The sequence below is a fragment of the Echeneis naucrates genome, chromosome 5 (genome assembly GCF_900963305.1).
Source record: "Echeneis naucrates chromosome 5, fEcheNa1.1, whole genome shotgun sequence".
Lineage (NCBI taxonomy): Eukaryota > Metazoa > Chordata > Actinopteri > Carangiformes > Echeneidae > Echeneis > Echeneis naucrates.
Genome location: NC_042515.1, coordinates 6,697,789 through 6,714,428, shown reverse-complemented (window position 1 = coordinate 6,714,428; position 16,640 = coordinate 6,697,789). Strand labels below are relative to the sequence as shown.

At 41.8% G+C, this 16,640-nt stretch overlaps 2 protein-coding genes across 2 annotated transcripts; both read left to right on the top strand.

Annotated features, from left to right (window-relative positions):
- Positions 1-759: 759 nt before the first annotated feature.
- capza1a (capping actin protein of muscle Z-line subunit alpha 1a) lies at positions 760-5,187 on the top strand. The gene is made up of 10 exons (XM_029501728.1): positions 760-856; positions 2,403-2,466; positions 2,553-2,604; positions 2,696-2,759; positions 2,885-3,091; positions 3,179-3,258; positions 3,376-3,454; positions 3,531-3,602; positions 4,096-4,158; positions 4,240-5,187. The coding sequence occupies exons 1-10, from the start codon at positions 821-823 to the stop codon at positions 4,378-4,380; spliced, it is 858 nt and encodes a 285-aa protein (XP_029357588.1). The 5' UTR covers positions 760-820; the 3' UTR covers positions 4,381-5,187.
- Positions 5,188-5,963: 776 nt separating this feature from the next.
- Positions 5,964-16,569, top strand: mov10a (Mov10 RNA helicase a). Its single transcript, XM_029502342.1, has 22 exons — positions 5,964-6,506; positions 6,606-6,711; positions 6,851-7,026; positions 7,335-7,576; positions 7,654-7,900; positions 8,260-8,400; positions 8,490-8,652; positions 9,023-9,174; positions 9,246-9,416; positions 9,926-10,073; positions 10,914-11,075; positions 11,456-11,559; positions 11,672-11,769; positions 12,360-12,458; positions 12,629-12,737; positions 12,846-12,963; positions 13,750-13,941; positions 14,023-14,094; positions 14,200-14,325; positions 14,611-14,699; positions 14,965-15,083; positions 15,300-16,569. Exons 1-22 carry the CDS (start codon positions 6,379-6,381, stop codon positions 15,362-15,364), a joined length of 3,027 nt encoding a protein of 1,008 aa, XP_029358202.1. The 5' UTR covers positions 5,964-6,378; the 3' UTR covers positions 15,365-16,569.
- The last annotated feature ends 71 nt before the right edge of the window (positions 16,570-16,640 follow it).

Here is a 16,640-nt window from a genome sequence, read left to right as displayed (position 1 = left end):
CGAGGGCGTATTCTTCTTCGTCGGTGATCACAGGTACCGTTATGTACACACATCGCCCCCTTCCGCAGATCAGAAATAACACGGCTGGCAACCCGAGATGGTACTGCTGTGTTTTTTTGTTTGTTTGTTTTGTTTTGTTTTTTAAGGTTAATGCGCAATAAAGTTTTTACAGTTTTAGTGACGTTCTTCTTTATTTATGTTGTGATCATTTTGAGGCTGTAATCTGTTGTGCTGCTTCGGTTTTTTAGCCTCCCCGCTTTGGTATAAATGGGGTGGAGCAACAAAATCCAGACTATGCACTGTCCACCTAAAAATCCTCCAGCCTCCACCTGTTCCTGAGGTATCACACTGAGTCTCTGTACAGTCTTTGCCAGCAGTTCACAGGGAGTGACCAGATTTAAAAATGAATGAGGCGGCGCACATCACTCCTATATAATTGATAACATGAGGGGATTGCCTGAATAGAATAAATATAATATAATTCAAGGTGTGTGAAAGTGCTATAGTGATACACATTAATTTTTCATCCACAGCCTTTTCTTAGCATTTGATTTGTAAAACAGAGAACAACTTTCTCTGTTAAGGATTTTTGTTTTTTGTTTTTGGTTTTTTTTTGCTACCCAAACAAGTGTTATTATAAATAACGTGGAACACAGTGTAGGAGTACAGTGCAGTGGGTTGCCTTTACTTCTTTATGAGCAGTTTGAGCCGCACGGTGGGAGCAGGGGCGGCCCGCCCGGTGCACGTTACTCTGGGAGGAGTCACGACACCAAACCTGGCAACACCAGCCGTCGCTTTGTTAACGCTTGACTGAACCAAGATGGCAGATTTCGAGGAGCTCAGCGATGAGGAGAAGGTATGACTTTATAATTTCGTAACAGATTGCCGAGCCGGTGTGAACCTTTCAGTCCCGGTCCGGTCGGCGCTCCGGGAGGCTCCGCGGTTCGGGGGCCGGCGGGCCGCTGCTGCTCCGGGCAGCGCCTGTCTGTGACAGCTCGGAGTTCAAATGTTGTTCCTGGGGATGAATACCTGAGACGAGTTGGCCTGTCATGTGTGATCGTGGCCCTCTTTGGTTGGCAAGTGCACGCTCGTGCTGGCGACTGTGAGTTTGGGTTTCATTTGAAAATGCTAATGCTAAAAAAGAAAAAGAAAAAGAGAAATCGGAGGAAGTCGAGCTACTTCCTGCATTCACAGTCCGGGATCGTGACGGAGCATCGGCAGCCACCCACACCCACTGAGCCGCTGCCCCGGCCCCTCAGGGAGCCATTCAGTGGGTCGAAACTGACCCAGGAGGCAGATCGGGTTGAATTTGGTCCCGGAAGTTTTTTTTTTGTTTTGTTTTTTTTTTGGCAGCTGTTTTGTGTGTTTGGCTTGTCTGCCTTTAACTTCTCGGCCCGCAGCCCCAGATGCGCTCCTCCTGTCGGGGCTTGCACCGGCTGGCTCTGCTGTCTGTCTGCGTCAAGCTGGTACATGTTGTGAAATAACAACACTACATTCCTGCAGTGCTGCTGGCCTGACCCGGGACCTTACACCTCCCAGCTAGAGCTTTTAACACAAACAAGACAGTGAAATTCCCCCTCATTTGAACTTTTATCAGATACTCGATTCCCAGACGATCAGTTTCAGTGGATCTGCTGGTCTTTATGTTGGAGGATCAGAGTCTGAGCCTGGCAGAGCTTTCTGAGCTCTGAATGGACTATTCAATAAACTAGGTTAGTCATTGTAATGGCCGGGCAGCCCATTTGTAGGTCACTTCCAGCTGCAGCCCGGAGGCTCAGTGGCCCTGTCTGCCTGACAGATGACATCAGGGGGACACCATGATGTGGAAGTGACATTAGGACACAAGCCTGGGGGAAGCTCACAAAGAAGTCAGAGAGATTATTGCAACTTCTTCCACTGAGCTATGTGCGGCCTGACTGTGTATATCCTGCCAACACCTTACAGTCCTGACTTAGTGTTACCTCCTGGCAGCTCCTGTAGCAGCCACAGCTCCTTTACTCTGTAGCTTTGACACCACATGCTTACACTTGCACACTGGCTGCTAAGAAAAGCCTCCGGGCTGCAGACCCTGTCTGCCATGTAAGGAGTGGTCAAAAAAGAGCCAACAAGCCAGCAGCCAACCAAGTTAGCAGACTGCTCTCTGCTTCACTCTAGTGGCTGCATGCGGGGCTCTCGCTTCCCAACAATGTCACCTGCTTTGTTGTATCTCCACAGAGATGAAATTTACTTTACCAGAGAACAAACAGCAGCTGTGGATCGTGATTAAGCAGATTCTTTATACTCTGCTCAACCCTTTAAGCAAAACTGAAACTAAAACTGCATGTAACACACTGTATTCAGTGATAATGTGATACCTGGGACTATTTTTAAGTTTAATGACAGGACATTTCATTTATTTCTAGGTCCGTATTGCGGCTAATTTTGTCATGCACGCTCCTCCAGGGGAGTTCAATGAAGTCTTCAATGGTGAGCCTTATTTGTGACTGACATCCACCTGAATTTGAACATCTACAACTCTCTGATGCTTAGCTTATATCAACCTTTATTTTTAGATGTGCGACTGCTGCTTAACAATGATAATCTTCTCAGAGAGGGCGCGGCTCAGTAAGTTTTATCTTACTTTTCTTTTTAATAAAAAAATATTGATGTTCTAGATGTACTTGTGACTGCATTGCTGTATTCTCTTTTGAAACAGCGCCTTTGCGCAGTACAACATGGATCAGTTCACTCTTGCCAAAATCAACGGATATGATGATCAGGCAAGTGGTTTCTCGCATAGTATTGAGAAAATGCCTTTTTCTTTTTGAACCAACAAGAATTTTATTATTATGATAATTCCTGACTAAACCACCGTAATAACGTCAGGTTTCTGTTTTTCCTTCAGGTTCTCATAACAGAGCATGGAGACCTGGGCAATGGCCGCTACTTTGACCCTCACAATAAAATCTCCTTCAAGTTTGACCATCTAAGGAAAGAGGCGAGTGACCCCAAACCCCACGAGGGAGAGGCAGCCCTCAGGTCATGGAGAGACGCCTGTGATTCTGCTCTAAGGGCCTACGTCAAGGAGCATTACCCCAGTGGAGTGTGCACCGTAAGATCGCTCTCCCAGTCTGCCCAGCAGCCATCTTCAGCAATGCACACAATCAATCACGCACTCAACCTGTTTCATCTGCCGCAGGTTTATGGGAAAACAATCGATGGCCAGCAGACCATTATTGCCTGTATTGAGGGTCATCAATTTGAGCCTAAAAACTTCTGGTAAGATGATACAGAGTTATGATCTCATTAGAAATCCCCATTGAAATTCAGTCAGACAGTTAGTAATGTAATGGAGTAATGTTTTTACATATACTGTTCTACATTTTCTGTTCCCAGGAACGGTCGCTGTCGGTCTGAATGGAAATTCAGTGTCTCACAATCTACAGCGCAGGTGGTGGGAGTGTTGAAAATACAGGTATGTTGAATGATTATCAGGAATTGTTTGAGTTTTGTTTCATCTCAGAAGTCTGTGTATTGTCTCTTCATCTTAGGTACATTATTATGAGGATGGAAATGTGCAACTGGTCAGCCACAAAGATGTACAGGAAGCACTGACTGTGTCTGTGAGTATTTGATGGTTTGTTTTATTTTTATTTTTTTTTTTTCCATTCATCTTCTATCACTTAACCAACAACCACTCACATTCACACTCAGACCTACGACAATTTATAGTCACCAATTAACCCAAAATGATGTCTTCGGCTGGTGGGAGGAAACCCACACAGGCATGGGGGGAAACATGAAAACTCTGCAGAGGAAGGCCCCGGGCCGGGGAACCAAACCCACAACCTTCCTGTTGTGGGGCAACAGCGCTAACCACTATTCCACCACAGTGCCCTATTTGATGTTTCCATTTTATAAAATGTTTTTCTATTTTAAACTTTGAAGGGGACTGTTTATAGGATAGATTCAGAGATTAACTGTGGTCTCTGTTTGTATGTTCAATGTTTGTATGTTGATAATAGTATGAAATAATTTCATGGAAATATTAGCACATTTTTATTTATGTTAAGTCATGTTTTAAGTGTTTAATTACATGAGTATCTATTTTGACAGAATGAGAGCCAGACTGCGAAGGAACTGGTGAAAATTATTGAAGATGCAGAGAATGAATACCAGGTATGTGGGCATTAAGATCCACTGGAGTTCCTTCCATATTAGAGTCCCACTAATGTGTATAAGCCTACCTTTGTTTTCCAGGTGGCCATCAGTGAGAACTATCAGACCATGTCAGACACCACCTTCAAAGCCTTGCGCAGACAGCTGCCGGTCACCCGCACCAAGATCGACTGGAACAAGATCCTCAGCTACAAGATTGGCAAAGAAATGCAGAATGCTTAGGGGCCGGAAGCTGCCAGGGTTTATGACAAACTGATACGGGAGAGGCTGAAGCTCGTGCAAACTGTGTGATGCAATGTAATATCCTTAAAGGGACATTACAGCTTCTGTTGAGCACTAAGAAGGGATGCCTTCATTTAATACGACATTGAGTGGTGTAACTGTCACTCATTTGCAAACATAATATTATTTTTCAACAAACAATGCCTTTAGTGACACTGTGAAAGTTTGTGTCATGTCCTGGCATTCAAACTCTCCCATGCACATTCAGTTACTGTTCCCTAAGTGCTTCAAATGGACATACATCCTCCCAAAGCCCCCTGACTTCCATGTAGCAACTAATTTACATTTTCTATAAAAAAAAAACAAAAAACATTAGTGATGTTCTCTAAGAGCTTGCCAATACCTCTATGTTTTGTTTTGTTTTTTAACAGAGGGCAAATGCTGTATGCAATTTGATAAGTTATCTGACTGGAAAGGGACATGGCTGCACCAAATTATGTACTTCTATATATAAAAAAAAAATAAATCTATACATATTTATGCATTCCTCTGGCTGCAGACTTGTAGCCAGTAGGCATGGAAAAGCATAAATATTTCTTCTTTTCTTATTCACAGACCAGATTTCTGCCTCCCCCATTGAAGCATTGTCCTTATATTTCTCTGTTATCGAGAGACATTTTCATCGCCCCCCTGGGCTGATTAAATATTGGTGTCCTCTTGCCAGCTGTTTGCCTTTAGCTTTTGCTATATTTTTTTATACAAACTGTAAGTACATTTATTATTCATGAAATAAAATGTTGCACCAACTACAATCTCTCAAGTAGTGATGATCATTTGTGCTATACTTCTGAGAATCCTGGCACAGTATTTTGATACTTTCTACCTGGATTTGTCTGTAATTCAGGAGGATATGTCAATCATTTTTGAAAATGAAATATTAAATAGTAAAACTTATATAAAATATCTTGGTTGGTGGCTGGTGAAAATTCCTCAGGTGGGTGTTTTGCAGGAAGAATTTGTAGTTTAGCCTCATTGTTTCTATGATCACGGCTACAGCTCTGGTGGAATATAGGAATATGGTTTTGCAGTGACAGATTATATGCAAAACTGGAATTTGCTTTATACTTGAATATACATGGATAGCCACTAAAATAGTTGGCCATGTGCCATGTCATTAACAAAACATTTAAATTAAGACTATTAAATAGCTTTTTCTGTGTCAAGGTTTTCCTGGGTAATTTTAAAAAAGGTGAGTCAACTATTGATCAGAATCAAAATCAGGGTGAGTTAATCAAAAATAAATAAAAAATTAACCACTTCCTGGCAAATCCCCACATTTAATTCATTAATTGGGAGAGGGTTTTTCTCTACTAGTTTTTAATATTAACAATTTAAAATCTATTATTAAAGGTGTGAATAATACACGTCGGCGCAGTGACCTATTTAACGGGAAGGACTTTGTACCTGCTCTGTAGGTTATTATGTAATAAAAACACGCCGGGGAGCGTCAACAACACGCTGTCTGAGAAAGGCCTGTGAATTTGTAACACACAACAGGCAAGTAATTGCAAACATCGGATAACGAGCAGAGACTTTTCGTGAAAATTGTTCGCCCCGGCTCAATATTTGAAGTGTTTCTTTGAGGCGGTTTCGGTTTCGTTTCTGCGCAGAAACCGGAGACGCTCCCTGACTGGGACCGTTCCCGAGCATCCATCAGCCGGAGCTTTGCGCGAAACTGTGGCAGATATCCGATCTACAAGTCATCCTCCTGATATTTTAGCCCACATCATGAATGAGAAATCGAATTAGGCACGGCGAATATGCGTGCGTGTCACGCAAAACACGGAAATCGTGGAAATGCACTCGCTGGCACCGAAAAGGCCACATTTATACTGGGTGGAAATTGCGCGTAATCTAAAGTTGGTCCGCAAATAAACTTCCTCTTATCAGTCAGCAGTCAGCAGACAGCAGACTGTAAGCGGTCTGTCACACCTCAACATGCCGTCCTCGTTGAAAGACTCGCTTGAATCCGGCCTGGACTTCATTGAATTTCTGGGAGACAGAGTGTCCATCGCCAAGAGCAAGAAGGAACTCAGAGAGATCTACAACTCCGAGTTTAAGGGCAGGTGAGCTGCAAAAAAACAAACAAACAAAAAAAGTGTGTTTATTGTGTGACTGGACGGTGTCTAACACCCTTTCTTATCTGTCTGACGTTTTATTCCCAGAGAAGGAATAAAAGACGCCACCTTTTACAGCGTCTTATTTGCTCTGCAGAAATTCAACAAAGCTCACATAAAACAGGGGAAAATCTACATCAATGCCAGGCCACAGGTAACGAATGCACTTACTTACTGGTCTGTTGCTCTGGAGCTGTGTCACGAGGGCATAACTTGGTGTTTTGCTGCAACTACATGGAAAAAAAGCAGAAATAAAATGAGGAAATATTAAGTTATTTTTATCCCCACTTCAGGTCCGAGTGTACTGTGATCAGTGGAGGCGGCCCCGGGGCCCTCAGCCACAGACTCCCAGCTCTGGCCCTCAGACATCAGCTGAGACACCTGCGCCCTCCCCTGAACGCTGCACCCCTGTGCTGACCCCCAAGAAGAGGCTGGCCACAGAGATCCTCCAAAAGTTAAAGGTGGACAGGTAATTATACTGCCGGCACAGCAATTAGTTGATTCACTGAGTTTTTCGAAATCAAATCAATCGGAAATAATTGTTGATGTTAGAATTGTACAATTTTTTTTGTTGAACATGAGCATGATAAGCTTTTTTATGCTTTTAACAGCCTACCTGCTCATAATTCTAATAATTATTCTGAGAAATCTACACAGATGGGTCTCTGCACTGAATGCCAAATAGCAGGACACACAGACATTGCAATATTTTTCTGGCACCTTGATACCAACTTACAGTTGATAACTTTGTAGCCTGATCTCGCTTCCCTCTCACAGGAAGAGGCTGACGGCTGATAAGGGCGGCATTGAGATCACCACAGACCCCGTGTCGATGGGTGGAAAGGTTCAGTTCACTGTGGATCGTCTGAGGGAGTTGTTTGTCATCAGGTTCCACATTGTTAACAAAGGCACAGACTGCATCCACTTCACCTACTACACTGCCCTGCACAGGATACGCTGCTTCACTCTGGAGGATGACAGGAGAGTGACCAGAGCCTGTCCACTGTTCCTCTGCCCCGGTGAGTCAGAGTCTCTCTTTGAAATGATAAAAAAGATGATGTAATAAACTCTGTGGTGTCTTTTGTTCTTCATACAGGAGAAAGCTATGAGGTCATGGTTCGGTACACACTGAATCACTATGGTTATTTCCCTGCCATGATGTATTTTGAGTTCTGCCCAGAATGTCCCGGATCTGTGCCTTTCTGCATTGTGAGGGAGATGGAAGCTATTGCCAGGACCCCGCTGGCTGCAGAACTGGGGCCCGTGGCTCCTTACAAACCATTTCAGGTGGTCACGTACAAGCCAGTGGAAACCGTGGTGGTGGAGGGAGTGCCTCCTGAGAAGTAAGCTATAAAAAATAATAGTTGTAAAGCATTTGAAGGCATTCAATAGGAAATTTAAATTCTCTTTTATGACTAGTTATTAAAAAGATAATGATGTCGCTCCCAGAGTTTTAGAAATACTATGCAGCAGATTCATGAAATACGCTTTCTTATAACCGTCAGATAAAATGAACCTCAGCAGGAGGAAATCCACTATCACATATTCAGTTAAAATGTTTGATTTGGGAGTTTGCTGAAGCAAATTTCTTCACTTGTAATGGAAATTGATCAACCAACTGACCCAGAATAATCACTGACATTGTGTTGTTTTCTTCCTGATTACTATAATAATGGGTTTTGTGTTTTGTTCTTCTCTACAGTTCTCTTGTGCAGCATCTAAAGACAGCTGTGAAATTAAGAGACTACAAATACCCTCATTACCTGAAGGAACTGGCTAAACAAAGGATGGAGGACTCTGATTACCTCTCTCCAAATGCCAAGCAGAAACTTCCATCAGTGAAGTGAGAGAATGGTCTAACCAGGCAGTTGTACATTTCATGTCAATGCACTCTTCGTTAACACAACGCCCATGTCTGTGCTGTGCATCTAGGAATCTGCTCAGCTGCTCCCTGAAGATGAAGAACTACTCTCATCGATTTCACCTCCTGCTGCACCTGGAGGAGATTCAGATGGAGGTGGACATCAGGAAGTACGACCTCCACAATCAAACCATGGCTCCAGACCAAAGCAACAGAAAGTTGCTCACACTCAGAGTAAGGGCATTTGAAATAAACAAAACAAAAACGTAACACACTTAGCAGCACTGTGTTGTGACAGAAGAATGAAGGTAGATTCATAAAAAATAACATCTTTTTAAAGCCAAGCCAAGCTGGTTAAGTTGATAAGTCATTCAAGTCCAAATTCATTTTAGATTAAGCTACGGTAATTCTTAAGGCTGTACAAGTGTGTTCTCCCTCTGTGAAGGAAGAGCAGTCCTCCACCACTCATGGACTTCACGTCTTGTTTAAGCCACTTGAGAAGAAATCTTCAAATGACACTGAACACTTGCTCGTCTACTGTTAGCTCAGCGAAACGTGTTGGTAAATGTCCGACGGACCAACTTTGAGTAAAAATGTGCAACAGGTTCCTGGTGTTGCAGAGAATCGGCCATCTGTGCTCCGGGGAGACTGTCTGAGAGTGTCCAAGTCTGAGGACACTGTCCAGCCAATCACTGTGTACAACGGATATGTTCACAAAGTGGAGCTGGATAGGGTGAAGTTGGGTTTCTCAAAAAAGTAAGTGCTTGACTAAGATGCTTGTCTATTGGAAACCCAGGAAACAAAAATTCAACCCGCTTGTCTTTCAGATTGTTGCAGGCATTCATCAGCAATATGAAGTTTAATGTGGAGTTTACCATCAACCACTTCCCCTTGAAGCTGCAGCATCGCGCTGTGGACATGGCAGTAAAACACCAGCTTGGAGAGGTGCTGTTCCCGTCTGGTGCAGCAGTGACTAATATCGCCATGCCTCAACTCAGGTCTGGTGCCTACACATGCAGGAATTAAGCGCTGATGGATGTAGAGTTATCTATAAATACACAAATCTTGTCATCTTCAGATAGTGTGTGTCATCATACTTTTAGCACAGAGAAGAATAAACTGTCTGGTTTTAGTGGTGAGCCAATATGAGGTCCAAATTATGAGTTTTTGTTTGCTCAGCAGCCTTTGCCTCCATTCTCCCTGAGCCCTCGCCCACTATATCAAACTGACTGCTTTTTGGTTTAAAGACATAAACTGCCCGTCAGTAGATGTAACAAAATCATATGTTGACTGGGGTTTAACATGCAAAGGGAACTTTTGGCTATGTTTTGGTTACCTGCTCATACTCGATAGTAAGGAACTTTTTTTCCTCGTATCTCTGACTCAGATACGGATACACAAATTTCAACTGAAAGGTTCATTAAAACATTGGAAATATTTTACTCTGCTCAGCAGATCTGTTATATTTCACCAGTGTGCAATAAAAATCACTCACATGCCTCTGCAGGATGTTCAATCAGCAGCTGGAAAACAACCCAGAGCAACATGCTGCCGTCCAGCGCATTGTCGCTGGATCGTCTAAACCAGCTCCTCATCTTGTGTTTGGGCCTCCTGGAACTGGAAAGACAATCACTCTGGTTGAGGCTATGAAACAGGTATGTCTCTGTATGTTTGGCAACCTCTCCAGGGTGACCCCGCCTTCACCCAGTGTGAGCTGGGAATGAAGAATGAATTAACTTCCTTAAGGGCCACAGAATTGTTGAAAAGGCCGTAAATTTAATCTACAGACATGAAATATTTTTCTTTTTTTGCTTGAAGCAAAAACTTTGACATTATTTTCTTGATTTTGAAGTACAATGACTGTTTTTAGGATTTAAACATCTGATGGCATCACTTCTGTGTTAGTATGATTGCAGTATTTCGTGGCCCTAGCTCAAACAATTGATTGAGAAAATAAGCAGCCACTAAATCAATATTGAAAATAATGGTCGGTTTCAGTCTTAATATGAACACTAATGAACAACAATGTCAATGTCAATGTCATGTCAAGTTGGATAAGCCCTGGCTATCTCTTATCTGGCAGATGTCACTGTTCTGTCTGTACTTTTTGTGCCGTATCGAAGTGGATCTTGTTAGCGATTAGTTTGTTGTTGTTGGGTTTAGTTGCCATAGAGATACTACCAGTAACCATACCTGATCAAACTCCACCCTGCGGAGATCGAGTCGGTTGAGTTTATGCTGTTTACAGGAGCGGTAAATTAATAAACTAATATCATATTTATTATCTATGGCACATGTAAGAAGGAGCTTTTCAACAATAAAAGGAGAGGCAGCAACAAAAAGGACAATTATTTGTCTTGCAGGTGTAACTTGATATGATTAAACATCCAAATGATGGAAGTAAATCAGCTGTAATGAGCCCCATTATGTGGTTGTTCACCAGATATTGATACCCAGTTTTTCATGTATCACTAAATTTGAATTTCACTTGCCAGGTCAGCAGGGCAGATCCATCAGCCCACATCCTCGCCTGTGCACCTTCAAACAGTGCATGCGACTTGCTCTGTGAACGACTGATGGTACATATTGATCCACATCGAGTTTACCGCATGTATGCCGGCAGCCGGGACATAAGCAGTGTCCCGAAGAACCTCCTGGTGAGCATCATGCCTTTTTATATAAATAGATATATATGCACAGAAAAATCGGTTTACTGACCATGAATCAAGTGTATTTTCATTGTTGGTAAATCGCCTACATCTCCTGAGCCTTCAGTAAACCTACAGCTATGAATGCATGTATGTTACCAACAAAATCCTTATGCCTGTGTAATTGTTTGAAAGACCCATCCCATCTTGAGCTTTGGAATAAAAACTGAAATTAGAAGCAAAGATATTTACATGCCAGAGTAGCCTAAGCCATGATGTCTGAACGGCTGCCTGATTATATCTGCGTTTATAAACTTGAACTTGATCTGAAACATAGATTAAGTTTGTTTGCTTTTCTTGCATCTTGTCATCTCTCCTGGCTCTTCCAGAAATATTCTAACTGGGATGAGAGACAAGACGGCTTTGTATTTCCAGAGAGAGAAACTCTGATGAAGTACGAAATCATAGTTACAACTATGATCACAGCTGGAAGGTGAGAGCTGGTACTTAACAATTGTCCTTAAAAATTAAAAATGCTTTGGTCTCTTGACATCTTTTGTTCACATTACTGTTCTAAAAGTTCTGCTGTGTGTTTCTGATGTCAGGCTTGTGTCTGGAGAATTCCCACTCGGTCACTTCACTCATGTGTTTGTGGATGAAGGAGGCCAAGCAGTCGAGCCAGAGTGCCTTATTGCTATCGCAGGTAAACTCTGAATACCCATCTCATCCCCAATTATTTTGTTTTCAGGGAAATCTTGAAACCGAAACTCTTATATCTCCCTTGTTTACCTTTTTGGCAAATTTACAAATTATATGGGTTCACCTAAAAAGATTAGATATTGTCTCAGACTATTATAAACAACACAATAAAAAACAAACATCTACCTCTCTGTTTACACTAACTTAGCAGCTATGAATAAATGTTTGATTTCTGTCACGGTGTAACAAACTGACAAACCTCTGTCAGAGCAAGAGCTTATGAGGTGAGTGGTTTGAGTGGGATGTGGCTGTGAAACACTGAATAGATTGCACAGAACTTGTGAAGCCACAACGTCTCTGTTGGTGCAGTTCAGCAGTTAAAAAGGACAAAAAGGTGAAGAATATGGTGAGAAAGAATCCATTTTCACATCTTAGTTAAAGATGTGACTCAGTTAAAAAAAAAACAAAAAAACTAGCACCTGACAGAGTAAAACACACTTAATGGGGGACTTGTGACTAAAGGTCACAAAACACGCTTTGTGAAACTGATTTATCTTATTACTCTCTGCGTGACTTGTTCCGTTTATATCACAGGTCTGCTCAACCCAGAGCAGGGTCAGTTTGTTTTGGCAGGAGATCCCAAGCAGCTGGGGCCAATCATCCGATCTCCTCACGCACAGCAGCATGGACTTGGTGAGACTTCACTCTACCCATGTACCAGCCATCGCTTCTCTGTGACTGCAGTTAGTGTCGATGGTGTAATGTTTCTAATGATGAACTTGAAGGCTTGTCAGCTATTGCTGCTTCGTTTTCAGCTTCAGTTTAATCATATGATTCGAAGATGTTGTTTGATTGACCTCCAGGGCTTTCTCTGTTGGAGAGGCTGATGACATCCAACACTTTATATCAGAAAAGTACAGAGTCTGGACACTTCGATACCCGCTTCGTCACCAAACTGCTGCGAAACTACAGGTGACTCTTCCAGTTGATACCTCCATTGTTCTTTTCCAGAGCAATGTGTTAAGAATAAAGCAGTTTTAATTAAGACTCCTCTGCATTTTGCTTTCCCTTTTTACTCAGATCTCATCCTGCCATTCTGAAAATCCCCAACCGGCTGTTTTATGAAAATGAACTGCAGGTGTTTGCTGACCAGTGGGACCGCGAAGCTTACTGCAACTGGGAACACCTCCCCAAAAAGGCCTGGCAGCATATTCAATTTTTCAAAAATGATCTCAAGACCCAAATCATGCTGACGCGCAGTAACTCCTACATATTTAGGATCAACAACAGTTTAGTTATGTGTCCCTTCAAGGGAAACTCCAATTTTACACATGAAAGTCAGTTTGCTAGTCACTAAGAAAGCCTGTGGCTCAGGAGGTAGAACAGATTGGGGTAGATGGTTTGATCTTTTTCAGTCAGCAGGTGTTACGGCAAGATATTTAATCTGATGTAACCCGTGCGATTCCTATGTCTGTAAGACATTTAGGATCCAGGTTTTAAAAGTCAAAGCTGGAGCCCAAAGCGAAGTGCTAAGCACACCACATGGACACAAACATTCATCAGTCAAGGGCCTAGTTCATTCCTCAGTCAGACAGACTCTTTACTCCTTCACTCCTCGCCTGCTAATTTAAAACGCGTGTGCATGTAATTATAATTAGTACCATAAAGCATCAACACTCATTACCTTAACGAACTGAAGCCACTAACAAGCTTTAGACAGGCACAGGCAAGTGTTATTAGGACTAAGTAGATTTCATTAAGGGAAAACAGAAATTGGAAACAAAAAAGGGCAAATTACATAAAGAAATCTACAATCTCATTAGGAAAGGAGGGAAAGCCCCAAGAAGACTGTTTAAAGAACAATGATTCTTTTCAGAAGAATTGAACTAAGCAGATATGATGTAAGCAAAATACACGGATCCCCAAATACCATATAAAGCACAGGGATAATAACATGGGTCACCACTGTTCACCTTCACTACAGGGCTTCCCAGTGATCTTCCACGGCGTGATGGGGAAAGATGAGCGAGAGGCCAACAGTCCATCCTTCTTCAACGTGTCTGAGATCGAAGTTCTGGTGGATTACCTCACCAAGCTGATGGAAACACAAGGAAAGAAAGGCCTCCCCAAACTCTCTGCAAAAGATATTGGCATAATCGCCCCCTACAGGAAACAAGTGAGCCTGCATGGCAGTTTGTTCATGTCTTTTAGACACGAGGAAAGTGTGTCATTGGTAATATGGTTACTTTTCTAACAGGTCGAGAAAATCCAAAAAGCACTGAAGTCTGTCTCAGCACTGAGCCGATGGAGTGATCTCAAAGAGCTGAAGGTTTGTAATGCTGCTGGAAATACAACATGCTGTAGGCAGTCTTGATTAAAAATTTTGATAAATCTCCATATCTGGTTGACCCAAAATTTCTCTTGACCACATCAGGTGGGCTCTGTGGAAGAGTTTCAGGGACAAGAGAGGAAAGTCATCATGATCTCTACTGTCCGCAGCAGCGTCAACTACATCAAGATGGACAAAGACTTTAACATTGGATTCTTGTCAAATGAAAAGGTTGGTTGCAGTCCTGTTAAAACGCAAATTACCTTTAAATCGGGCTGTCAAATCTTTTTTTTTTTTGTCATTAATTGCAAAATTTCTATTATTTATTTTCACAGCAGCTTCTCCGTCTGTATTAATAATGTAAAGCTGCTGACGGCTAGTAGACAAGTTGAGGGTGTGCCAAAGGGACAAACTAGTAGAATGTGATTAATTTGTTGAAAACAAACCACATCGATCACGACCTTTTAATTAACGCATCAACACTAATTTGTTTCCACATGTGTGGTCACTCTGCAGAGGTTCAATGTGGCCCTAACTAGAGCCAGGTCTCTGCTAATTGTTGTGGGAAACCCTGTGATCCTCAGCAAGGACCCCACCTGGGAGAAGTAAGTCTAACTTGTTGTGCGTTAAAATGTTATGGGAGTTTTCAACCTAAAAGTGTGGTCTCGACCTCAACAGAGCAATAACATAATGTAACAATATAACCACATCAGCTCTTAAATAGTCTTTTGATCGCACTGCAAAGTTTTGTTGTTGTCGTTCACTTTTACTTTTTTTATTTATCAAATTTTTTCAAATGGCCTTTTTTTCTGGTCTTAGCACTTTGAGAATTTACTGTCCTGGCTTGCCACATTTATTTTTGTTTTTTAGGTTTATCAGCTACTGTGTGGAGGAGAAGGGCTACACAGGATTTGACTTGAAAGACACTGAAGACGAAGACAACGTTGTGTCGAAACTGGCAACCCTGAAAATCAGTGTGGACACTGACAGTGAGTGGGCTGATAAGCTCAGTGAAACTGACGCAAATTGTTTCAAGTGACATCCTGATCTGGGCAGCATCATAACTGGCTCCTACTGAAATAGTCCTAAATTACAACTGCTTGTGAACAAAATATTTACTTGTAGTGCCAAATGCAGAAAGCAGCCATGACACTGTGTGCTAATGAGAAATCTAATGTTCGTGTGTGTCTCTGTATTTGCTGCAGGTCCTGTAGCAGAGGAGAGTGCCCTCCAGCTGTATGTGGACCCAGAATGTAAAAATGAGCACTAAAACGTCCTTAAACAAACCTTAATCCGTTTGCTGTGTAATCTCCACATTTAACATACGTACATAAACAATATAGTTTTCTTCTTTTTGAGCTCTAAGTCACATTGTTAGTTCAGAGTATATCCATTTTATGATATGCTCTTAAATGTTTGCTTATTTTTGTACAATTAACACCGCTTTTTTGATGACAATGCCAAAGTGAACCAGTGAATCTTTGGTTTTTGCCTATTCTCCTTCTCTCATCAATATGTCTTCATTTCCACATCCAACTAGTGAATCTCTCAGGTATTTATCACTAGTTGTCTTACTGCTGTTTGCACTGAAGAAGTGAGTGTCCTTATAGTTTTTATAGTTGTGAGAGGAGTTGGTTACTGAATAAATAAACAGTTTAATTTAAATAACCTCGTTGTATTGCACCCTGTCATGACTATATTTCCTTTTCATTGATCGTCACCTTTCGGAAAAGGGGGAATGGCCAATGGAGACATATGTGTATGGAAAGCACGCCTAACTTTTTACTTTTCTCCAGAAATCGACCAGGCATGGAGAGTCAGTGTTGTCTCAAAAATAGTTTATTAACAATGTTCATGTTCACTTCAGAACAAACATTCACTACAACACTTTTCTGTTTAGAAAGCATTATTATTACAATGAGCTTTTTATAGAAATCTGGATCTTTTATCATTTCAAATAACTCCAAAGAAGAAAAGAAATTACACGACACTGAGCAGAAGCTGTTCCCAAAGATGTGTGCTGCTTGTATGTGTGAATGTGTCTGTGCACACTGTACAAGACCTACGGTTTTCTCATGCATGCATCAATATAGGGACGACTTGATATAGCGTAACATTATCTGCATACACATTAACAGCTGTATAGTACATGCTCTTTGTTCAACACTAGACCCTCTGTTGCTCTGAAGGAATGCCTTCTTCATTATCCTGTGCTTCCAGCTGTGAAAGCTATTTGACTATCTCGGTCGACCTCTAATTCCCAAGAATTCATTGGCGTTCAGCTTGTTGGGACCAGTGAACATCACGCCACAAGTATGAAAAGCATAACTCGAGTCTTTTTGCTTTGCTTGATAGTTATATTTATTTGTAAGGATCGGAATCTGTTTAATCTTGCTTTATTAGATTGTGTGCTATTTGTTGTGAACAATAAAGCGTCAAGTTACAACATTGCATCCACCCTGCAAAGATTTGAGGTAACAATATTAATATGGTGCTTGTGTGTGATTGTAATCAGTGCCTCCTGTCTTCTTCCTCCTACTCCTAAA

What these genes read in the sequence shown, in the direction of transcription:
- capza1a (XM_029501728.1), top strand. Translation starts at nt 821, where the DNA reads ATGGCAGATTTCGAGGAGCTCAGCGATGAGGAGAAG. An exon ending in ACCCCAGTGGAGTGTGCACC is followed by an intron (nt 3,092 to 3,178) that starts GTAAGATCGCTC and finishes CATCTGCCGCAG; the next exon opens with GTTTATGGGAAAACAATCGA. An exon ending in TGGGAGTGTTGAAAATACAG is followed by an intron (nt 3,455 to 3,530) that starts GTATGTTGAATG and finishes TCTTCATCTTAG; the next exon opens with GTACATTATTATGAGGATGG.
- mov10a (XM_029502342.1), top strand. Translation starts at nt 6,379, where the DNA reads ATGCCGTCCTCGTTGAAAGACTCGCTTGAATCCGGCCTGGACTTCATT. An exon ending in ATCGCCATGCCTCAACTCAG is followed by an intron (nt 9,417 to 9,925) that starts GTCTGGTGCCTA and finishes ATGCCTCTGCAG; the next exon opens with GATGTTCAATCAGCAGCTGG. An exon ending in ACTATGATCACAGCTGGAAG is followed by an intron (nt 11,560 to 11,671) that starts GTGAGAGCTGGT and finishes TTCTGATGTCAG; the next exon opens with GCTTGTGTCTGGAGAATTCC.